Below are 23,491 nucleotides of genomic sequence, written 5' to 3'. Positions count from 1 at the left end.
TGGAAATTAAATACAAATTAAAAGATTTTGTGATCAGCTTGTGTTTGATCCCCTCTGGCTTGTCATTATAAATGCAAAGTTTTGTTCTAAGTGTGAAAAATTAATTAAGCTGAAATGGCTCAGTATTAACATAGAGACAGTAACCCAAGGAAAGGGAGTCAGACATAGATTTTTAAATCTACAGTTGATTTACTCTAGAATCCAGGCAAATCACTTTCTGCTCCATTTCCATATTTGTAAGATCCAAGTCTTCTTAATTTTTAAAGCAAAATTTGAAGTACTGTCTAAAACCAATGGCTCTGCACGCATTACTCTAAGGAACCTATTACTCCTTCTGTTCCCCCTCCCATAGAGTTACCTGTTTATTGTGAAAGGACCTAAATGCTAGGCCCTGTACCTTCCTAAGTTGTTTGGAATTGGAGAGGGTCTTCTCTCTGTTCTTCAATCGTAGGATGCCGTCCCAGCTCAGAGTCTGAAATCTTCCTCACCACCTAAGGGTTTACCACCACAATTCCTGCTTCTCCATTTAAAAGAAATTATCTGAGTATTTGGTGAAAAATCCATGTGTTGAATTGCATGTGCCTTTAGGGCAGTTTTTGCTTTCTGGTTTCTAGAACAACAAAAAAGGCAGTCAGCTTGGGGCTATATTAAGAAAGATGGAAGGAAGGAAAAAAAAATTGCTTTAGCACGGTAGAGTCACTAACCTTATCAGCACAGAACTTGCCTCCAATCTTTCTGAAAATCAGACCTCAGCCACATCCTATTGCAGGAGACACAGGCTAGAGCATATGACTGGTGATTAGTACTCAACCCCCAGCCCTAAGGAACTACAGCTCTGAACTGACTCGGAGACAGAGAGCAAGATAGGACTGTACAGGATATTAGTTAGTTTCATGCTGCACACCGGAGGGAAGGCGTAACAGAAGATGGCAACCCAGCCAACAAGAGGAAATAGTAGACACATACACAAAGCAACTTTATGAGGGAAGCTATCAAGTTTACAGCTAGAGGCAAAACCAAATAGTAAACAAGTTTGCTTAGGTCTAGGGCTGCTGTACTTTGGCATGTGCAATTGCAATCCTTCTTTTTCAGTTTGATTACTTTGAGTTTCCTGTCCATGTGACTTTTTTCACCCATGGGCTGTATTTATTTCACTGAAGACAGCTTTTTCCTAGCAGAGTACTGTATTGCGAGGTCTTTGGTGCCTTCTACAATTTAAACACTGTGGATTACAGACTGTCACCAACGCCTCCAGCAGATGGGATGTGAGAGCACAGTGATAACTACAAGCATGTACAATTGGATTTTTTCCCCCTCCTTTTTTCATATCAAGGTGCTAATCTCCTCTTCAAGTACAAGCCATTATGTTGTGGATTGGAAGTGCTTATTCCTGATCCAAAAGGCAATATAGATTGAAGGTTGCTGGAGCCAGAATCCAGATTAACTATCAAAAAAGAATATGTACTTCTACGCCATTAACAGTTATTCACAGACAGAATTAGGTATCCAGCTGAAAAACAGCCTCACTGGAAGAAGAGGTTTTACAGCAAGCTGACTCATTTGTTTGATTTTTGACACAGATTACCACAGCAAGAATTGCTTCACCAAACATGTCAACTCAATACCTTAAACTCGTAACAAAGCTCTGGTCTGCAAATATTTATGTACTTGTCCAAGTTTCCTAATAGAAGTAAAAGAACTGTCATACTCAGTTCATATAAACTGTCATATACAGTCATATAAAAGAACCAACAAGTGTCAGGCATGTGCACTTGTAGGATCAGGTTCATAGAGCATATAATCATGTCGGTTGGAAGACACTTCTGGAGGTCATCTAGAGCAAAGTCCTGCTCAAAGCAGGACAAATTACACTGGGTGGCTCAGGGCCACATCCAGTTGAGTTTTTAGTGTCTTCAAAAGATGCAGATTCCATAACCTCCCTCAGCTCCTGTTCCAATTTCTGACTACTTGTATCGTGACAATTTTTTCCTAATGTCTAATCACAATTTTCTATACACTAACTTTTCTCTGTTGCCTCTTTCCTATCCCTGTGCCCTCTGAGAAGGGTTTGGCTCCGTCTTCTGTAAACCTTCCCATTAGATGGTTCAAGACAGCAGAAAGGTCTCCCTTAGCTTTCTCTTCTTAGAGCTAAGCAAACCCAGTTCTCTCTCCTCCTACCCCTTGTGCTCCAGCCCCCGATCTTGGTGGCATCTGTTGGACTCACTCCAGTGTGTCAATGTCTTTCTTCTACTGAGGTGTCCAAAACAGGACACAGAACTCCGGATACAGTCTAATTACTGAGTAAGAGAACACTTACTTCCACAACCTGCTGGCTTCATTTTACTAATGCAACCCCAGATGCAGCTGGCCACCTTTGCCACAAGGGCACACTTCTGGCTCCTGGTCAACCTGCTTTTAAACAGAATGCCCATCCCCTTTTCTGCAAAATTTTTTTTCAGCCAGTATTATTGCATGGGGTTATTCCAACCCAGATGGAATACCCAGTCACACTTGCCCTTGTTAAACTTAGTGACGTTTAGTTCAGCTCATTTCTCTTGCCTGTCAAGGAATCTCAGCATATCATAACCTACCTGGTAATCTACACTGCTCTTGATGGAAGCAGCCATTCTGAAAAATCATGCTCCTTACCTTTGTAGAAGCAGTAGATTTTACAAAATGTATTGCTTAATTCCCTTTGCTCTGAACATGCTACATGCTCACATTAGCAGCTTTCTGAATGTCTTACGAATACGGAAGTGTTGCCTCTATTTTCTTCTATGGGTTTAAGCTCCTCCTGGCATCACCCAGGATGCATCAGCCCCCCATCCGACTGGTTCAGTCAGTCCAGAGGGTAACATCAAGAAGTACCTAAGCCACAGAAGAGAACTTAAACATGTTTGAACTAAAAAAAAAAAAAAAAAAAAAAAACCATAATGCATAGGGATCGTGCAGGACACAGACTGCTATTGAACTGAGACAACAGGAAACGTTACAATTCAGTTCAACAAATGCTGACAATGTTCAGATCAGGAATGTTTAACTATTTTATATTAATAAGAAATCCTGGGGCAAAGCAGCATAACGGAAATCCTTTCCAAAACTTTGTTCCATTACAGATCAACATTTTCATCAGACACTGGATGGAAACAACTTTTTTCGAAATAACAGTTTCTCATCACATGAGAAATCATCTTTATTTGTTTTTTTAAAACCAGTGCTAGACTAGTAAGAATAGTGTAATTCACTGTCAAGAAACATTTACCATGATTTCTCTTGAGAGCTAAAAAGGGAACAAAAAGTTTTGCCACAGAATAATTCAAACAGGTAAATCTTATGGCACATTTAAAAGGCTGACATCAAAGCAATTTTATGCTTTGTATAAAGACTCTCTTTATACAGTAAATAGTTACATATAATATGCATGACAAAAATATGACAGTTTCGGTATTTAATATCCAATCTAAACATAAGTATTCAAAAGGAAATATTTTTACACCATTTCAGTAGTCACTTAGCTCAGTAGTTGGTTGCAATAATCCTTACTGTTTTCAGGAACTGGATGGAGCTATAAGCACAAAAACTCCCATTAAAATTAACGCATGACAAAGTTCCACTACAACCCTCTGAAAAGCAGAGAGTTACATTAAAAGAAATTCAGACACTAAAGTACATTGAAACGTATTGTGTCCTACAGCAGAGTTTGATACTCTACTGGTCAGAAACATGATGGTAACTTCAAAAGGCACTCTGAGTTAAACTACAGTAACGCCGGTCCACAAGCATTTTAGAATCTTGGTATTGTGTAGTAGAAAAAAACCCTATATTTATTCAATATAAATTGCTTTAATCTCCGTCCTAGCCCCAAAGCAGTCAAATTACATTGCACTTTTAAAATATTCTGTGTAGGCTGTGATAAAAATCTAATATTTACATGTTGTGTTTGTTAAAGAACAATGCATTACTTTGTAAAATATTTTAAGAACCAAAGTTTTAACACTTATTCTTGCATTATTAATATAACCAGAGGCTACACCAAATATTTTTTTTTTTTTATTAGCTCCTATTCTAGAAACATTTTTGGTCCTTCAAAAAATCTGTTATGCTGCAATTCATGTTCACAACTGGTATCAACGTCTGTCTGAAATTGCAGTTGTTAGAATATTTAAATAAATAAAGACATCATTTCTAAAGAAGTAACAGCTTTGGAGTTTTGTAAACAAACTGCTGTGGAAAGTCTGTAAAAAGACTCAGTTTGGCATGTTATGACTTTAGTTGGCAATACTTCAGAGTTATACAACTTCTGCCAGGGTAGAAAACAGTTTGGTAGGCACACCTTATAAATCAGTCTGGAAAAAAGACCACAAAAATACTGATTGTTCCTTAGGTTGTACGAATAAATAAAAAAGATCAAAGAGTAACATGATCCACTGAAACCAAAATTGACATTTGTGTGATCTGTAGGGGGAAAGAGAGAAAAGCAACTCTATTTCTTTTTAAATACAACCTTAAGGAAATGAACAAGCCATAAATGAATGTATGGTAACCAAGATGTACAGGACACAAAGGCTGGCAGAATAAAATGAGCATTATAAATTTATAGAAATATTGATCTAGACAGAACTGGTATTTTAGCTGCATCTCACCAGAAGACAATCATCATTCATTTTTCAATCCAAATTTGAAGAAACATTCCAAATCTGTGTTTGGTGAAATAAGTTCAGTGCAAAGCACTAGCTCTGATGAAATTTTGCTGACATCTAGGTTGCCCTACATTCCTGTTAAAACATGAGTGGTAACATAAATGAAACATAACAACAGATGTACAGTTATGCCATTTACATATAAATATATGTTTATGCATGTTCTAGAAATTCAAATGATGTCAGGAGGTCTCACAGGCTGTGTTGGATATATTTTATATAGTACAGTTGTAGTTTACATGTTCAATTTCATGACATACCTGAAGTGCTCTACATATGCACCCCTGTTGTTCTTTGTAGTTTTTTACTCTATATAGAATAGTTTTATTTTGGTTTTCATCACTTAAAACTGATGGTTTGAGAGAGCAAGGAAAAGCTATTCGCAGGCTTTTGTGGAAAACACAGGATTTGCTCTTTAAGATCGTTATTGATTGATGAAATGATTAAATGTTTCTGTTCAAAACCAAGAACCATGTTGGTAAGCTTGCTGTTAGTAGAGACTAAGAGCTGTCACAGTATCTAATCTAAATGCCTAGTCTGTGTAGTTAGTGGAGCCTTCAAAGGGCAATTGAAAATCCTTCAATTCAGAAGCCTACCCTTTCTCATTGCCCATACAGAGAGATGTTTCTAAATTTGGTAATTTAGAAATCACCTTCCCTTCCCTCCAAAGTAGAGAATTAGAGGAATATCCAAGTGCTACACCAAATTAAATCTCTGTCCCATCACTAATAAACTGCATACCTTGCAAGCAAAGGTCAATGTTGTTTGAGAGGAAAAAAACAAAAGTTATTATCAATAATTAATACAGCTCATTAAATAACTACACAATGTGATTTGTTTGTAAGTTAAACAGTTAAGCTGCAACTGTACTATACTTTAGCACATACATTTTGTAACTGAGTTAACAGCCACATTTGCCTTTTTCTTGCTCCTCATTCAGTTGTTCTGTAGAGCTGTGCCCATTGGAGCGCACTACCCCTTCTGGGATCCAGGATTTATCCACACACCGTTCCATGCGCTTCATAATGAGGTCAAGCAGAGTTTCAATGGCTTTGCTTACATTATTTCCATTAGCTGCACTGGTTTCAAGATACGGTATTCTGCAGAAGACAAACACACAAACTTACATCACACAGTTTATATTCATAGGAGCAAAACCAATACATGACTACTGCCACATTCTTTGAAATCACACAAACACTGTTACTGCTACTCCATAGCAGAAAGACACGAAGTGGTCAGTGGTCCGAAATGCAAAAGAAATTAATGAAATGGCTGACTCTGTAGGTAGCGCAGAAGGATAAGCTTTAATTTGGAGTCCACAATTTACAGAGGCACTGGTCAGTATGAGTTCCCAAAGTTATGCTCCCAAGGTCTGTTTTTTCAGCTCCGTTCCCCACAAGAGATGCAATTACTTTATATGGCCTTGTGCGCATAAGTGTTCTCCTTACTGCTTTCTATCTACATCAGCTAGGGTGTCATTGCAAGAGAGGGAATGCTAGTATGGACGTTCCCCTGCAGGCAAGGCAGCAAAGACCCCTAACATGGTACTCTTATCGCTACAAAAGGTGACCGTTTCTTCTGTTGACACCTCAACTATAAACTCTCTTACATACAAAACAAAAAAAAAAAAAATCCCACTGCTCAGACCACCTACGTCTTTGTTAAACAAGGTTTCTGGGCACCTTGGTATTGAAAATACATTGCTAGTTTTCCTTATCGTTGTGGGTCGGGATGTTTCGGTGGCGGGTCTGTAGGCTGTTGACCTTCTGTGCCCAGTGCTCCCCACAGGGTGGTGCTAGAGTGGCTACATTAGCGTTACTTCCCAAGAATGACTGAAACAAAAGCACTTCATGATTTTAAGATTTCTTACTTAGCGTGCAAGATTCAATGAGTGGTCAAAAATATTGTATTGCTGTCTCAGTGTGTAGGTCTCCTGCAATCGTTTTCAAAATACATCACTTACCAGTACCAGGCCTTTCCACAGAAAGAGGATATTCACTCTCTCACACTTTTGTTACCAGAAGACTGTTTGCTGCAGCAGGATTTATCTCAGGAGCATTTGGGAAACTAAGTGACTCCTAGCAGCTATCACTGTCTCACTTCTACAGGGCAGAGAACTTTGTAACTGCCTACAGATTGGGTGTGATCTACAACTTTGACTTTTAGCTCCCTATTCCTAAATTAAGTTGGCATTTTCAGCCACAAAGATGAACATTTCATAAATTATTTCCAGAAGGTGAAGTCTTACGCAAAGAGATCTCTTTCACATGTGTAAGAAACGACTACATGCCATCTGCTGCTGTTCAAAAGTTTTTGTTCCTTCACAAGCAGCTGGTTAAAGTACCAAACGCACTTCCCGTTTTATGTGTGACATGGACTTCAACCAAACATTTTCACAGGAGAAGGAAAAAGTAAGAAGGTAATACTGCACTAAACCCGTTTGTCTCTAATAGTTTGCTTCTGATTTGCCTCCAATGACTCTTCAAGGTCAAGGAAAGCTAATTTGTGACTATGTGATAGGAAACACAACAGGACTAGACCTGCAGAACAAGGCAGTTAGTACTGAGCACCTAGTGTTCACACCATGCATGTTTTTTGGGCTTTACTGTGGACCAGCTCTAATCTAGTCCCTCAGACTGAATGCAGATTACTGGTTGGAGCACACCATCTAGTTTAGTTGTCAACTGAGAAGGAATCCAGTTCACATGCTAGAAAGCTGCTCCACTATGTGAATCAAACCACAATAAAAGATCTGCTTCAAAAGTGGACTTCTAATCCACACTGAAATGCAAATGTAACCCAGAGATGAGACCCATGGAAGAGTTAAGGGAGTATAGGAGTACTGTGGGATTAATTAGTATGGAACAATGATTTCACATAGTTCTTTTAGGGACACATGACCTGTGCCTGCAGGGAAGGGGAAGGGCAAGGCTACCCTGTCTTCCTGCTAGTCTGACTTGGTTTTCATACTCCCTGGGAGTCTCTGAGAGTGCAGATGCCTGCAAGAAAATACCGCTGACCCCTTTGAGGCTAAGTCACTGTCCTGGTTTCGGCAGGGATAGAGTTAATTTCCTTTCTAGTAGCTGGTACAGTGTTTTGGATTTAGGATGAGAACAAAGTTGATAACGCACCGATGTTTTAGTTGTTGCTAGGTAGTGCTTACACTAGCCAAGGACTTTTTAGTTTCCCATGCTCTACCGACTGAGAAGGCTGGAGGTGCACGAGAAGCTGGGAGGGGGCACAGCCAAACTGGCCAAAGGGACATTCCATACCATGTGACGTCATGCTCAGTACATAAACTGGGGAAAGCTGGCCGGGGGAGCTGCTGCTCGGGGACTGGCTGGGCATCGGTCAGCGGGTGGTGAGCAACTGTACTGTGCATCACTTGCTTTGTGTATTATTATTATTATCATATTATTATTATTATCATTTTATTTCAATTAGTAAACTGTTTTTATCTCAACCCACGACTTTTTCTAACTTGTGCTCTTCCAATTCTCTCCCCCATCCCACCGGGTGGGGGGGAGTGAGCGAGCAGCTGCGTGGTGCTTAGTTGCCGACTGAGGTTAAACCACGACAGTCACTAAGAATTCACCTAAGTTACAGTCCTAACAAAACTGCTTGAACAGTTGAGGGAAGACTGAATGGGGAGGGGGCAGAGAACAGGAAACTGTGGTCTGGACCAGAACTGCTCTTCTGTGGGAACCCAGCACTCTGTAAGCAGACTATCCAAACACCAGTGAATGGGTCCCAAGGCTCCCAAAGAAACTGAGGCCACATGTTTCCATGGCCGTGCCAAAGACAACGGCTACCCTACAACAAACTTTTGTAAAACAACTCAACTTGTAAATTAGGATATCATTGCTTGGTATTATTTTTGTTTTCCCTAAAATCTGATGTGACACTCATCACCTCACCAAATGCTCTTTTGGATTTCACTTTGTAAGAGATCTGGGTTTTCTGTGCCCCACAGAAAGCCTCAGCACAGGCAAGAGCAAAGAATTAGACCCCCATCATTCACCTGCCTCTCCAGCTAAATTCTCTTTTCCAGAATGTTTGTGAAAATTTACTTTGTTTACTGCCAAGGACAGAAGAAGATTAACCAATCTCCAGTGCAAGATTACTGCAATACTAAGTATGAATTTTTAGGCAATGCAGAAAACATTAATCTCTGACAGAAAAAACATGTATCATACCAGCCAGTTAAGCATTCTAAAATGCTTATTCTCACAATAACTTTTCAGTCTACAGCAAAGGCATTACAGAAAACATTTCATTCTGCTTTAAACACAGCAATAACTGGAAGGAAGTTACTTACCCATATTTTTCTGCAAGTTCCTTAGCCTCTTCTTCTTTCACCATTCTTTGGTCTTCCAGATCACTCTTGTTTCCACATAATACAATGTCAGGGTTTTCACAATATGCATGCATTTGTAGCTGACCTAACAGCAACAACATGGATAGGGGTCACAACTTACTGTCACTCATAAAGCTCACTAAGAACACTACCACATTTCAGGGGACACAAAGTCCTTCAGGAAAACGACTCTTTGAAAGGCAGAAAACAAGTACATTCTCTGTTATCTCACAGGACTTCTGCTATCGCACTGAGGAGCCAGAGAACAGATGCACATCCACTATCATGTACCCAATGAAAAAGCCAGGGAACAAGCCAGGGGAACAGAAGCCTGACAAAGTTAGCACAGAAGCTGTGTATTTGTAGCTTGAGGAGTTATGCTCACCAAGCATCTTCAACGAGCTGACAGGAAAGGATATACTTCCCTCTCCTGATGGATGATGCAGTTTGGGAACTCCTTTGCCTAGATACACCAGCCTAGTAACATTTGCCTTCCATTAAGTTTTGCTGACAAAGCTTTAGGTGAGTCAAAATAGAGTTTTGCATAGGCTTTCCACACACTTAAATTACTGAATATCACCAGAGTCAGGGATATGACGTTCTCTCAGCTTGCTTTTATATAAGTTAAGATTCAAGTTCAGTAGGCAAAGCTGAATTTCAGGTAAGCACTAGAAGCCACCACTAGCAGCTATTACAGTTATGAATGCAACATTTACTTTCTTTTACTGAGAAAGGTATAAAACCCAGAATTTTCAGTTCTATTTCTCAGTGAGACTCCGTATTTATAAACATAGCCCCCTCCCCGCGTGTGCAAAGAAAGAAAAAAGAAAGAAGAAAGAAATGCCATACTTATCCAGTTCCTGACATTCAGAAAGCTTTGCTCATTTGTCAGATCAAAGAGCAGAAGAAACCCCATGGCATCTCTGAAGAAAGCCGTTGTCAAGCTACGAAACCTAGACCAACAAAGTGAAATTAGTTGGCTTATCTGACAAGTTACTTTGAAAATACAATTGCATACAGTCATAAAACTGAGGTAACTTAAGACTGAATTAACTAGAATGAAATATTCATCATAATTGTTTTGCTGATGTAGGGACTGGATAACAAGAATTGCTAACATTACTATGGCCTAATCAAGGCCTAAGGAAGTCAAGAAGACATTTCACTCAAGCATGAGAGCTTTAGATAGTGTCTTCTACTATAAAGCATGACTTGATTAAGATTCAGAAATTAAAATAAGAATGAAATTCAAACTTCAAACAGAAATTTGTCCCCTATACAAATCAGTTCTTGATTTTAAGACTATCAACCACTAGGATGCTAGTCTTTTGATAGACAAATAGAAAAGAATCCTTTGAGGTGATTTCACCTGTCTGACTTTCCCAAGACCTCAACATATTTACAGAAATCTAAGGAAAACTGAAAAAAGAAAAGCTTTAAAAACATCTATATGCATTGGCCATGAAAAAATAAACTGAAAGTTTCCAAAAGACAAAAAGCAACCATTACAGTTCTAATGTTCTACAGTTGTAAAATACATTTGTAATTTAACGGGTATTCATTGGAAAGTTTCCATCGCTGTTAAAAATAAAGCGCACTTTCCCATCTTGAGTCATACAATTAAAATGTAGCAATCAATAAAGAAAATTCATGTACTTGGTTCCATTTGCATGTAGCTTGCTAACAACTGCCTTACTTGCTGGGGGGGAGGGAGGGGGGGTGCGGAACATACCTTTCCTGCCCTGCAGTATCCCAGAGCTGAAGATGTATCCTCTGTCCTCTGCCAGCAACACCATCTGGCCCACTGGGTCTATACACCTGTAAAAGGTAAATTTGCAAGACTGAGTGTTAGCAGTCCAGCCTCTATAGAACACAAAATAACTGACATTTAAAGTCATTAAATGCAGCAAAACTAGCATTGCCAATGCAAAGATCCCAACTGCTTTATAAGACAAAAGTAATATGGGTTGCATTTTAATTTTGCATCCAGCTGAATATTTAAAAATAAGGGTAAAAGTGAAACTGGAAAAACAGTATCCAATAGACTATGGACTCCAAAAGATATTTAGTGGCCATTAAGTTTCATTAGGCAAGCTTAATTTTAGTATTTTGATTTTCTATTTTTTGCTATTATCTTGTATCGTGTTCAAATTAAAATGTAATTATAAGAAAGCAACAATTGCATCATTCAATCTGGTAATAAATTTGTACCACTAACAGAACCTCATTAGCAAACAGAATATACTCATAAAGACATCTCCTCTTAGCTGCCAAAAGATTGCTGAAAAAGAGCTGAGGGTAGATCTTGTCATATCACAGCTTAAAAAGCAGAAATTGGATGCTAATAATAAAAGCTGAAGAGTTTACTCAGCATGAAAATATAAATAAGGGCATCTGTTAGCTTTGGAAGGATCAGATAAAAAGAGATGCATTTCTTGTTTAGAACACTTCATATTAGGTCATCTTCTTTACCTTCAACTGTCATTGTACCTAAGACTACCAGAGTTACAAACATTATCTTTAGAGACACATAAACTCGCTGAATTTGTGGATTATATGATTTGGGTTGTGAAACCTAACTCTTATCCTGAGTTATCAAATATGCTGATCAAGTAAACCCACCACGTTTACTATCCCACAAAAGGAATACTAACTTATTAAAGAGACCAGTTTTGCATTTCACTAAGATATTTACTCCTTCCACAACATCCAGATTTCTGGACACTTGGGAAATCATCAGACTACACTGAAAGGCATTTAATACTTCTGCATAAGAATGAAAGAAACTTCTGCCAACTCAATTTCTCATTGCAGTAAGGACTAGCATCCAATTGGTTATCATAATGCAGTGCTCAGCTTCATGTCAAAAGTACGTTTGCCTAGTTTAATAACAATTCAGGGGTTAAAAACAAAAAACCTACCTTATTCTTCACAATTCTCTGGTAGTGGTAACTGCTTAGGAAGCCAGATCAGCTCCATGTATCATGCTATCCCATTTCATTCACATGTTTTAGAACGGTTTTAAAATCAACAATGCAGTCTTTGTTCACTAGCCATTCCAGTTCACAGACAGCAAAAACATTTTTAGTACAGCCCAATCCTTCCTTGTGAAGGGAGCTCAACAATAAAAGTACTACTCCAGGTACTATGTTCACAACTGAGAGTAAATACACTCATCAACGCTTGCTGAGGAGTAAGAAGTGGTTGCTTCGAATCAGCTCTTCTTACTTTAACTTTGGGGGAAATGGGGAGGGACAACACACAACAACGACAAAAATAACCAGGTAAAATGAGATAATTTCCTTGTCACAAGATTAAGTACACAGTAACTATTGATTGCATGCCTACACATAGGGATTGGCAGGTTAGATTTTTAAAAAACAGATTCTAGCCTTCACCAAGACAGATACCATTTTAAAGTAGCACACGGTTTGCGAAAACTCACCACTCTCTTTTCCCGAAAATCAATGCCCACTGTTGTGATAAATTTGGAATTAAATTTGCCATCCGTATATTGGTAAAGAAGGCTGGTCTTTCCTACTCCAGAATCACCGAGTGCTAGAAATTTTATGAGGTAGTCATAGTCCCCATCAGACATAGTGAGAATTCAGGAGACACCTTAAAAAGCAAAGCAAAAAGGATTAGTTAGTAAACAACTCTGCCAAGGCTTCTTTTGACAAATGTTTAAAATACAAATCATTATTTGAACTACAAAGCATCCAGCAGTGGGACCAGTTCTGTACTCTTTTACACTGGTTTCACCTTAAACTCTGAATTATGCCAATTATCAATACCAAATTCAGCTGTGACTGAAAAAATGCATAGTTAATTTTATCACATTCCTCTTATTACAAAGAGAAGGCAACACAATTTTAACTTCTTCAGGAAAGACTGAAAAAAGTCAAGGTCAAAGTATTCAAGATATCTGGAACATGAACTGCAGAACTGTTTTTAATCTGCGTGGAAGCTGGCAAAAGCTACTTAAATGTACCAGCAATGCAATTCTGACCTCATATTCACTGTGACATTATTAAGATATGCAAAAACAATTTTTTTCCAGGGTGCCCACTATATTTAAATAAAAATTACAATAATTTTATATTAATAGCTATTTTTCAGTCTTGAAAAAGTTTTTCATACCAGGAAGAAAAATAAGCAAGCAACATTTTGTTGTTGGTTTTTGTTTGTTTGTTTTGTTTAGAGGACCAATTTTCAAAGTTTTAAAAGTTTTTATCATGATGCTAGTTAATCATTTAAACTAAATCTTGATTCTGAATTGCCATTAAACACCACACACATTTTCCCATGGCCCATACACATTTAAGAAATTTTTCTCTATCCTTTTTGTGCCTTTGAAAAAATAACCATATTAGATATAGTCTGATCAAAGTGCAGTAACGGCTAGAATGTATTACAAAAATCACTGGCAAATTTCATATATACTAGAAAGAACAATGTAAGTGCACTAGTACTTTCCTGTTGAGTAGCTACTGAGCCTCTCTTCCCCCAAAACAAACAGTAGAGAGCTGCCTTATGTTGTTTTCAAAGAAATGAACATTAAAAGATAAGCCTAAAATAACCATTCTAAAAGCAACATAAAACTGGCATTAAATTGCCTCTTATGAAGAAGGGAAATAGATACCAAAATACAAAAAATAAGATAGATGATGAAATAAAATTAAAAAAAAGTAAAATCTGCTGTTTCAACTGCAAATAAGTATTTTTGGAACTATGTGTAGCTTGAACTAGATAAAATTATTCATTTCAAGTCCAACACTGTTTGCATCAATGGCAAAACACCAATTCATTTCTTGCATAGCAGCTCACAGCTGGATGTTTGTAACAAACTCGGTATCTCAAGTATGTGGGCATGAACCACTACCATTAAGCTAAAACCGTAACTATCTTTAAAGCTTCAACTCTATGTTAGTACTGCTCTTGGTTACAAGACAGAACTGTTATTAGTTGACTTAGCCATGGCTGGACTTACCACGATCGAATGCAGATAATGGTCAGGTTTACACCCAGATACTCTCCAACTGAAGAGTCAATGGAAAGCATCTGACACTTTTTTGCCATTTCTAGTTTTGAAGTCTCCCTTTCCCCAGCCAAGGCATATTTTACATTATGCCCTCAATGACAGTAAAACCTTGCAGGAAAGGGGTTTTAGGTGACAGAGTTCACATTCATTACCACACCACAGCCAACTAATTCACTTTTCACTGTTGCGTTTTAATACAAAGTTTTGCAACAGAGTAAAAGATTGAAACAAAAAACCCCGCAGTAACAGTTATCAGTGAGCTTTTTACATGAACAGACAGCAACTGCAGGCCTGCATCCACCACGCAGGTCTGAAGGAGCAGTATATTCAAGTGAGCAAGTGGAACAGACAGCCACACACTGACATAAGGACATTTTTAGAAGAAATTAAAAGCCCTGATCCATTAGACACACTCACACCAAAAGGGGTTTTGGGGTTTTTGTTTCATTTTTTAAATCCTCCCCCCTGTTGGGGAAGGGGAAAAAAAAAAAGTAAAATCAGATCGCCTACCTTGTAGCTCTACAAAGGGTCTTTTCATTGAAATGCACTAGAAGAAAGGGAAAAATATTTTAAAAAGCAACCAAAGAGGTTTTTACTAAAGCCTGGATTTGATTTAGACTTCCATCTCTTATATGGTGTTTCTTTTGCCCTCAGATGTTCTCCAAGGGCAAAGGGCTGTGTAAGCTCCCCCACTACTCAAGTACATGTTCTTTCAGCTTCAATACCCCTAAATTAATTGTTGCTTAAAAAGGCTTAAATGCAAATCTTAGGGCCAATATATTATACAAAGACAAGCTAGCTTCATGTCTTTTACTATGCTATCCCACTTGTACAGAAGTATTTGCCTTGTCTTGTTGGTGTTTTGTTAGCTAGCTATAGGTATATAGAACATACTTTTCACAAAAGATACAAATGATAGTGCTACCTAATCACTGCTAATTTATGTTGTAAGAAAGCTAATTTATCTTCTGCCCAGTGCAAGTCCTTAGGGAGGAAGAAAGGGAGCTACAGGTCTTACTTGGAGCTGTAAGAAACTGTTACAGTTCAGCTGCACCCTTCCACTGGACAGAGCTGGGTGAAAGCTCTGGTTAAAACAGAAAGGGGACCTTGGGGAAGTAAAACCTAAACGTATTCCTAGTGTCCTATCTGATTTGTAGAGTATCTGTTTGGACAAACACGCCACATCATTCGGACCACTTAAACCTCAATTCTCCATATGCTGGTAACAAATGCAATTTGCAAATGACTGATAGAGGACTAGGAGCCCTTCACAGGAAGGTCATAAAAATGCCTCCTAAAGGATTTGCTTGAGAAGGAAATTTTCTCCTTAGGCTTTTGAAATGCACACACCTTTCACTGTACCCTATAATGTCAATCTATTATTCAAATATCTCCAGGGAGTGGTTCTTGTGAAACCCTGCAGTTAACCTATCCTTGGAGACATGCAGAGAGCTATTTTCATAGCAGTTTCAAGCCTTGTCCTCCTCCCTGTACAAATATTTGAAAAGTGATCTCCACCCTCTACTTCCAAGACCTGCAGTCCTAGGGCCCAGACACATCCAGCTCCACACAACAGAAATAAGAATATATTCACAGCAAAGTATATTCATAGCAAAAACTGCTGTGGAGTTTTTAAAAGTCATGGCCCTGTTACCTTACACCCATCCCATTTTTTCCTTCCAATTTGGCTTTTTTTAAAATTAGGCTTTATAGCTTCACACCTTGCAGTCTTTCCTTCCACATTTCTATACCTCATTATCAGGAGAGTGGGAGGTAGAAAAGGAAATATCAGAAAAAATTTATGATAGTTAGAATTCATCAGGTCACCAAAAGAAAAAACACTGAATTCATTTTAGAATGATCATTCCCAAATCTTGCTTCTAAGAGTAAGAAGTCCTTGGCTGAAAAAATTCACTGACGGACACAGTTTTAGGCTCCACATCAAGCCCTCCAGGGTTTTTGCCTTTTGTAAACCCCTCCTTGAATCCCATTCAGCTCTAGCTTTGCACTTCGCCTAGCATGCAGATGGACAGGGGCTATGAACAAGCGCTGGGAAAACTCCACTGGCCTTTTCCATTGCTGACAGGACCCCCACAGCCATCACTTAAGCTGTGCCTATACAGCTGCCACTCTGAAGCCTCCACATACACACACACGTCCAGATTGTGGCTTGCCAAGAAGGGATGCTCTGCAAAGCAAGTGCTGCTTTTGTTCAGTGGATTTCCCAGTCCAAGGTACTTTCACATTAACAGGCATCAATGTTAAAAGGCTTGTATTTTTGCCTCCAGGACACAAATATCACAATTCCAATGCGTGATAAAACATTCAAGGCTATGGCAGTGTTGTTCCTGAAAAAATTAAGGAAATTGGCTTGGCATGCAGGATTTCCCCTGTGCAGTATGGGGATAGGGAATATGCTTTCTGAACAAACTGGCCTTGCACAAAACATGCAACTCCTGTGCTGCTACAGAGTTGATGGAGGGGAGAAGGAAGAAGGAAGAAGACACAGAGAAATGAACAGATGAAAACACAAGGCCCTCCCCCCCCCCAAAAAAAAAAAGCACTGAGCTGCAAATAAAAATGTGTACACACACACAGAGTGTAAAATTCAGGAAATCTGAACGTGCTCTTAATCAGACAGTCCTCAAGCACATCAATTTAAAGTAAAGTATACCACTTACCCCAAACTCTGCTAAAGGAATAGTTAGGGCACACTGGAGATAGTACTTCCAGTAGGAGTATTTTTCTAGCACCACCTCTTTAGCACACAGCCAAGAGGCTTACGTGTCACCTGTTTGCATTCATGTTGATGGGTGCTCAGAGATAAAGAGGTGTGCCTCATGTCTCCATGTCTAAGGAGGGTGCTGCCTGACAGCATGGCTGGGAAGCAATTACACAGTTCACACGTCCCATTTATTCCTAGAGGCAAAGAGCATTTCAGAAGAGATTTGTGCATGACCTACCTAGAAGCAGATGTAAAGTATCTGCTAAATCACCCACACACCTTAATACAATTACATTGTTCCTACCAAGTGTTTTCATACAAAAATATATTAATGATGGAGTATATGGATCACAGCTGTTCAGTTCCGTTCATAGCTTTACATCCTTCTCTCTCAGGCGCAAGGAGGATACGGCAGTCTGATGCAAACTGCTGTTTTCTTTCTTTCTCTCTTGTACAGACTTGAGAACATCGCGCTGCCCCATGGGTACCATGGTGAAAGCCATCTTTACCAAAGAAGAGAAAAATTATTCTCTGGCAAAAATTGGAACATAAGGTATTACGTCTCACGTGACTTCAGAACATACCTGCACCACCACCCCATTTTGCAGAGAAGCAATACATACTTAAAAGAGGAAGCTTTTTAGGGGTGGAGGAGTCCTCCCCACACTACACCACCTAGCTAGCCCTCCCAAGAGCAAAAAAGCCACTATTCTGTATGAAACTACTCAAATAAAACCATTTGTTTGACTCAACCCACTCTTCCCCCTCATACCAAGTGAAATGACTCTCTACACAAACTCAGACATCACCCCAACATCCCAGATCTGCAGTGCAGCCAGCCATAAAGCCAATGACTAACGTGGTAGGATATACCACAAAACTATAAAGAGACAAACTAATTTGAATTTGCCAAAACACAGACAGTAGACCAATAATTAATTCATATTTTAAGATACCACAGGATTTCATCACATTATGCTTTTGGGGATGGACAGCAGATGCTCAAGAGTTAGTTAACTTTTAACAGCATCCACCTTCTGCAAGTGCCACTCAGCTTTCAGGTAGATCTTACAGACAAAAGACAGACAAGCTGTGTCTTGGCCTTGCCTTCTTTGCTCGGGAGAACCAGATCCCACTGGAATAGTGGGACATTCACTAGGCTGTGTCCTAGAGGTAGGAGCCAAACTGCAGTGAAGTCTGCATATTCCCCCTGCAACGGAGATCCAGCCCTCAATGGACGGAGGGAGTGCAGCGAAGGGTTACATCCCTTGGCATCTATCACAGCAAGAGCAGTGTGTAATAGGCAAAAAAGTTGGAATCTGCTTAAGAAGGTTCCACTGTACTCATATATAATCGAGCCATATTTGTAAATATACCGTGAAAAAGTCAATGCTAGAGTTCAAAAATGCTTTGCAAATGAAGGTTTCCCCAAATATGGCTTTATTCTTAAAAAGCAGTTAAGGCTGCATGCTTAAAGAGTTGACATGGGCACTGCGGGAAGAGGAGCCCAAATCCCACACTGACAAAAGGAAAATACTTGCAGGTCTCTCGATGGACAATGTATAAATACAAGTACATGGTAATAATGCGTTTGTACAGGTTTGATCATTCTGCAAGTGCAAGTAAATTCATACTAAAAAAGCTTCTCACCAGGGCACTACACAGACTTAAACAACTTCAATAGCTGTTTTATATATCACCTGATCTGTTACAGCAGAAGCACCGAGAAAGTGATCTGGACCTCAAAGGAATACGTTCACTAATCCTGTCGTACCAGCACTCCCATCACACTACAGCAAAGCAATAACCACATTCTTGCCTAGCGTGGGTGAAGCGTAGCGAACAGCCTCACCCTGCTCTAAGGCTTCAGTAGCACCTTAATGCTTGCAAAACTGGTCACCTTCAGACACTTGCCAGCTCTGCCAAAACAAGGGACAGAGTTAAACAACGTTCCTACTTAGTCAACGCTTTATTAGAAGTGCCTTTGGCTAAAAGCTGCCAGATATGTATAAATGTAATATAAACAAATTATGACAACAATTTTTTTATAAACTCAAGTAACTGCTACGCTGGGGGAAGAGAGTCAATAAATAAGCACTTCACTGAAATATTCTGAGTTGCGCTATTTTTTTTCTTAGGAAAATATATGACCTGGCTTGCTTTAACTTCCAGGACTCTTCTGTAACATAAATAACAAGAAGGAAAATACCACTCATTTGGGAGAGGAAGGGGAAGAGATTCAGTTGCTCTGAGCATTTATCTTTTGGTTACTTTCAATTGCTTTACTTGACATCTCACTGTTACGATCTTTTTAGTTTCAACTATAGAGGAATTCTAAGGAATTGGAGGATCAATGTCTAAGGATTGCCTCTTTCTTGGAAGGATCTAAGCCATTTTAAGAGTGCTCAGGATACATATAGGAGTCTGCAAAAATACATGCAACCAAATAGGTTGCGAGGCTTTAGTTTCCAAATGCTGATGTCACTTCCATCTCAGCTGGAGATGCTCTAGGACACTTTGTCAGCTGTCAGCATTGCTAGAACTGCAGAATTTTGCAGAGCAAGAACTGACAGGCACACAAAGCACTCTGAGAATGAGTTACAATGGGAGATGCCAGGCATAAAATCATGATCATACCCATAAAAGGGGGCACAAAAGGGTAAGTGAAGCAACAGGTTCTGCATATGTGGCGAGTACCTTGCACAACAGGCTGTGCAAGGAAACAGCAGATTCTGGCTTTCGTTTCCAGACAGCCAGGGGAAACTGGGAATGGAGAAGCCAAGAAAGGAAACAACAGTTAGTTTTGCAACTACATCTGCATTTCAGCATAACCAAACCAATGAAAAGGAGGCTGAATTTCAAAGAATGGCTTAGTTACATAAAGGAATGAAAGGCAGCATGGAACTGGAAAAAAATGGAAAATAAAAGCAGGCATGTTGCAGGGGATGCTCCAACATTACCCATACGGAAGGATCTCTGTGCAGTTTCAACTTCTCCACAAAAAGCACAGCACCATCTCTTTTCCCTCATCAGTTTCTAACATTTTCATACTTCGCGGTAAGAAAATACTGCACATAAATAAAGATTTGCAACAGTATCTGATGAAAACAGTTGAACTCCCTGAGAGGACCTGTCCCCCTCCTGGGAACGAGACTTTCGCCTCCCAAGTTACTTCTTTGAACTCTCATCAGAAGTTGCTTTAAAGTTCTAGCAGTGAAGCAAACATCTGTACCACGTGAATAAACTCGAGAGTAGACTGGGAAAAATAAAGCAAATAAGTTTTTTGTGTGTGTGCTTGTTTTTAAAAAACAGCTCCATTCTACTTACTCCTTCCTCAACCATTCAACTGTTCCTCTAATAAATACATTAAGCCACAATGCCTTACAAGTTAACGTGCCATGCTTTTTCACTAACTTACAAACAGGAAATTCAGAGCAATGCCCAGCATCCTTCCTTGATGTGACAATTCTGACCGCTTTGGGACTCGGCTCATAGCTTACCCACAGCCTAACCTTAACATTGGTAACACATCACTATACTGTACTATACTGCCCTTGACAGTATCAAGAAATTATAAGTGACAGTCTTACATAGATTTACACAGTTTCCAACTCTTTCAATCAACACAGGAGCCACCAGGATTTCACCCACAAAGCTGGTCGTATTCACAGGAGGGAAATATCCAGAAGTTTGCTCACCCACCCATTCACCAACACTTCCAACTCCAGAAGGGCAAGGAAAAAAGAATACACTTCTATTTCTGCCCTCAGAAATAGCCACTGAAAAATACAGGAGAAGATAATAAGAATCACACGGGATCATAAGAATTGAGCATTTCTTTAAGGAGTGGTTGGGTTTTCCTGGAGATAACAAAAATCTCCAGCAGACAGCTAGAATAAGCAGATACATGAAAAAGCAGAATAAAAGGAATAACAAAAGGTAAAAAAATCTAAAAACTGAAAAAGGAAGCAATTTCATATGTGCAGTTAGAATACGAATGAAGCGACATCTCAGGAAAACATGTGCATGTACTCATGCTAAAGAAAGTATTACATTTTATGCTCTGCCTGTGGGCGATTCAGTAGGCTGCAATACACATTAGTCAGGCCACGTTCTTTGTTTAAGCCCCTTAAAGCACATACTGTAAACAGCCAGAGGAAAATATTTGCAGCTTCTTTAAAAAAATTCTTTTTTTTCTCTTCCAGGGCAGGAAAGTTCTCAGCTGCCTTCCACCTTGTTTTGTAAGACAGATACCTGGAATATGGATAATGCTTCTCCAAAAGGTCACACCGCCAAGCTCACGAAGGATAAGATACATTCTGCATTAGAGGGAAATAATCTGGCAAAAATAAGTTATCATGATTAGGTCAATTAAAAGTCTATGGAGAAGGTCAGGCAACAGACAACCTGAAGATACCTCCCAGTCACTGTTAGATAAAAGTGAAACCCACACAAATATGATACAAATGGGACTATAAAATAACACTACATCATTCATCTAACATGATGTGGGCAAGTGTACAAAGGGGTGAGGCGGGAAAGAATTTCAGCACAGAACTTAATCCACCTTTTCATCCTCTGGATTGGGAAATATCTGCTTCTCTTGTTTTTCATAGCAGGTAAACTCTGTTCCTTGCTAACTCTGGTTTTTGATTGGAAGATGCAACAAAAGTTACTCTTTTTTGCAGCTGCTACCATTCTTTAGCATTACTACTTTTCTATAATATTGTGAACTGTCCTTATTTTTGGTGCAAGTTACTTGATTTAGTTCAACCATAAGTAACAGGGGACACAGTATATGGCATTTCCTACATTTTGTTCTGGCTATTTATTCCTTGGGAAGTTAGAAGTTTTCTCATTACTTGGATGACATTGAAATATCTGAAGATTTTTAAGTCCATCAGAAAGAAGTTAGTCTGTCTACACCTGCCAAATGAAAACAGCTAACTGCAAGGCACAATAGCCTTTTGGAGCAGGACTGATGTGTCAGATCACACTTCCAGCCACCAGTGAAAACATCATGTTCCTCAGAAAACTTACTGGTTATCAAAGTTATTGACTGAACAATTAATCAATATCCATTTCTAATGAGCTGGAAAATACCTATTATCTATGAATAGCAGGCATGACATTAGGAATAATAAGTTATTTGTGGAAATATTTAATCAGAAGGGTTTCTTAAACTGATCTAGCAAAAAGGGCAAAATAAATGTATAGTTACCTGTGGGAAAACAAGAGAAACTGTCAGTTGAGAAAAACCCTGTCTAGTAACTAGAAAAGGTTATTTCTTCTACTCCTTAGTCTTGAATCCAATGTGGTTAGACTTGAAATACAATGGACAGTCAGAGATGCTAAGCAGGGAAGTGGTGCACATGGACGGAGATGGAAGGATATATCTAAATTGATAAAACTGAGGCTCACAGATAGCATTCACCTCTCCCAAACTTTTAAAAAAATCATAAAATCTTGACAGAAGCATCCTTGCAGGTGCCAAGCTCACTGGGTCTACTTCAGATCATGCTGGCAACCACTGCAATGTGGAGACAGTCAGAACACTGCAGGCTGGCAGCACGACACTTCAAAGAAATGGAAAGAGAGGTGAGTCGTGAATAATCTGCTCTTAAGAGGTCTCAAAAAGAGAATGAGCCTTTGATTTCAGAGTCAGTAATAGCTACAGTCTGAGAGAGATATTTTCAGCCAGTACTGGGCAGGATTTTTTAGTAAACGTGTCTGGAAATAGTAAGCATATGTGATGCTTCCATGTTTCATAAATGCTATGAAAGGTCAGAAATAACTTGCTGAGAATACTCTGGGCATAATTTAACTTGTCCATTACATAATAAAACACCACTTCTGTCTGAAAAAGAGCCAGGCAGTATTCAATAGGCCACAACCTGTTCTCTTCAGGAAGTTACGAACGTGTGACAGCAAAGGAGAAATCTTGATCTGTGACAGCAAGACAGTCATTTTGGAGCACACTTACGGCTCAAAAGTATCACTCTTCAACTCTTCTAACAAAGCAAAGCTAAAACTACAGGGGTTTGGGTTTTTTTTCCCCCCGCAAGAATTGAAAAATAAGCCCATACTTTCAATAAGTCACTGAATCTTCCACTTGAACAGCTCCAGAACTGCAGCATGTATTAACACTGTCCAAGCTTTCTATTGAGGCTCTGCAGTGTGCCAAAATATTCAGACGGTGCTTTGGCAAAACGTTTGCTTCAATTCGTCTCCTAGCACGGCTTCTTTTCTAGAGCCTCAGGGAAGGGATAATTCAAAAGGAGCACTGATTAAGCAGGCTGAACTGCACAACACAAAGCTTCCATTCAAAAAGCCTGCTGTTTTTCAACCTGAGTTGCCAACACTATTTATCTTGCTACTCTGATCAGAATTCCATATTCCAGCATGAATGATAGTTAAATCTTGATATACAGCAAAGACTGCTCAGATAAAGGGCACAGCAAACTAGAATTTCTTACACTAATTCTTGTCATGGAGGTATGCATGAGCCCTGCAAGGAAAGCGTAAAGAATCACAAGTCTAATGCCACAGTTTGCCCATACTATTCATCTGTTATTCCCAGACTGAGGGAAGGCCCCCAGATGGCTGTAGAGTAACACCCCTGGCTGAAACCTGGCAGCTCTTGCCAGCTTTTCATGCTGTAGATG

The 23,491-nt window shown here is 39.3% G+C and overlaps 1 protein-coding gene across 10 annotated transcripts in view; it reads right to left on the bottom strand.

Annotated features, from left to right (window-relative positions):
• Positions 1–3,031: 3,031 nt before the first annotated feature.
• RAB27A (RAB27A, member RAS oncogene family) overlaps positions 3,032–23,491 on the bottom strand; it is a 37,581-nt gene continuing 17,121 nt past the window's right edge. For 3 of the 10 annotated variants that reach the window (XM_076347720.1, XM_076347718.1, XM_076347719.1), the window contains exons 3-8: positions 14,612–14,648; positions 12,506–12,678; positions 10,793–10,878; positions 9,910–10,013; positions 9,022–9,145; positions 3,032–5,800 (exon numbers count right to left, since the gene is read on the bottom strand). In XM_076347720.1, coding sequence (XP_076203835.1) covers positions 5,602–5,800; positions 9,022–9,145; positions 9,910–10,013; positions 10,793–10,878; positions 12,506–12,658 — 666 coding nt within the window. In that variant the 5' untranslated portion in view covers positions 12,659–12,678; positions 14,612–14,648 and the 3' untranslated portion in view covers positions 3,032–5,601. Of the gene's footprint in view, positions 5,801–9,021; positions 9,146–9,909; positions 10,014–10,792; positions 10,879–12,505; positions 12,679–14,611; positions 14,649–15,119; positions 15,711–16,782; positions 17,021–17,105; positions 17,981–20,416; positions 20,436–20,528; positions 20,548–21,080; positions 21,166–23,491 lie in introns of those variants that run through there. The other 7 variants (XM_076347723.1, XM_076347722.1, XM_076347721.1 and 4 more) reach the window with 7 other exon arrangements.

Source organism: Aptenodytes patagonicus, chromosome 10 (assembly GCF_965638725.1).
Source record: "Aptenodytes patagonicus chromosome 10, bAptPat1.pri.cur, whole genome shotgun sequence".
In the NCBI taxonomy this organism is placed as follows: Eukaryota; Metazoa; Chordata; class Aves; order Sphenisciformes; family Spheniscidae; genus Aptenodytes; species Aptenodytes patagonicus.
Note: the sequence above shows the minus strand (reverse complement) of the source record. Positions and strands in the feature narration are given on the sequence as shown.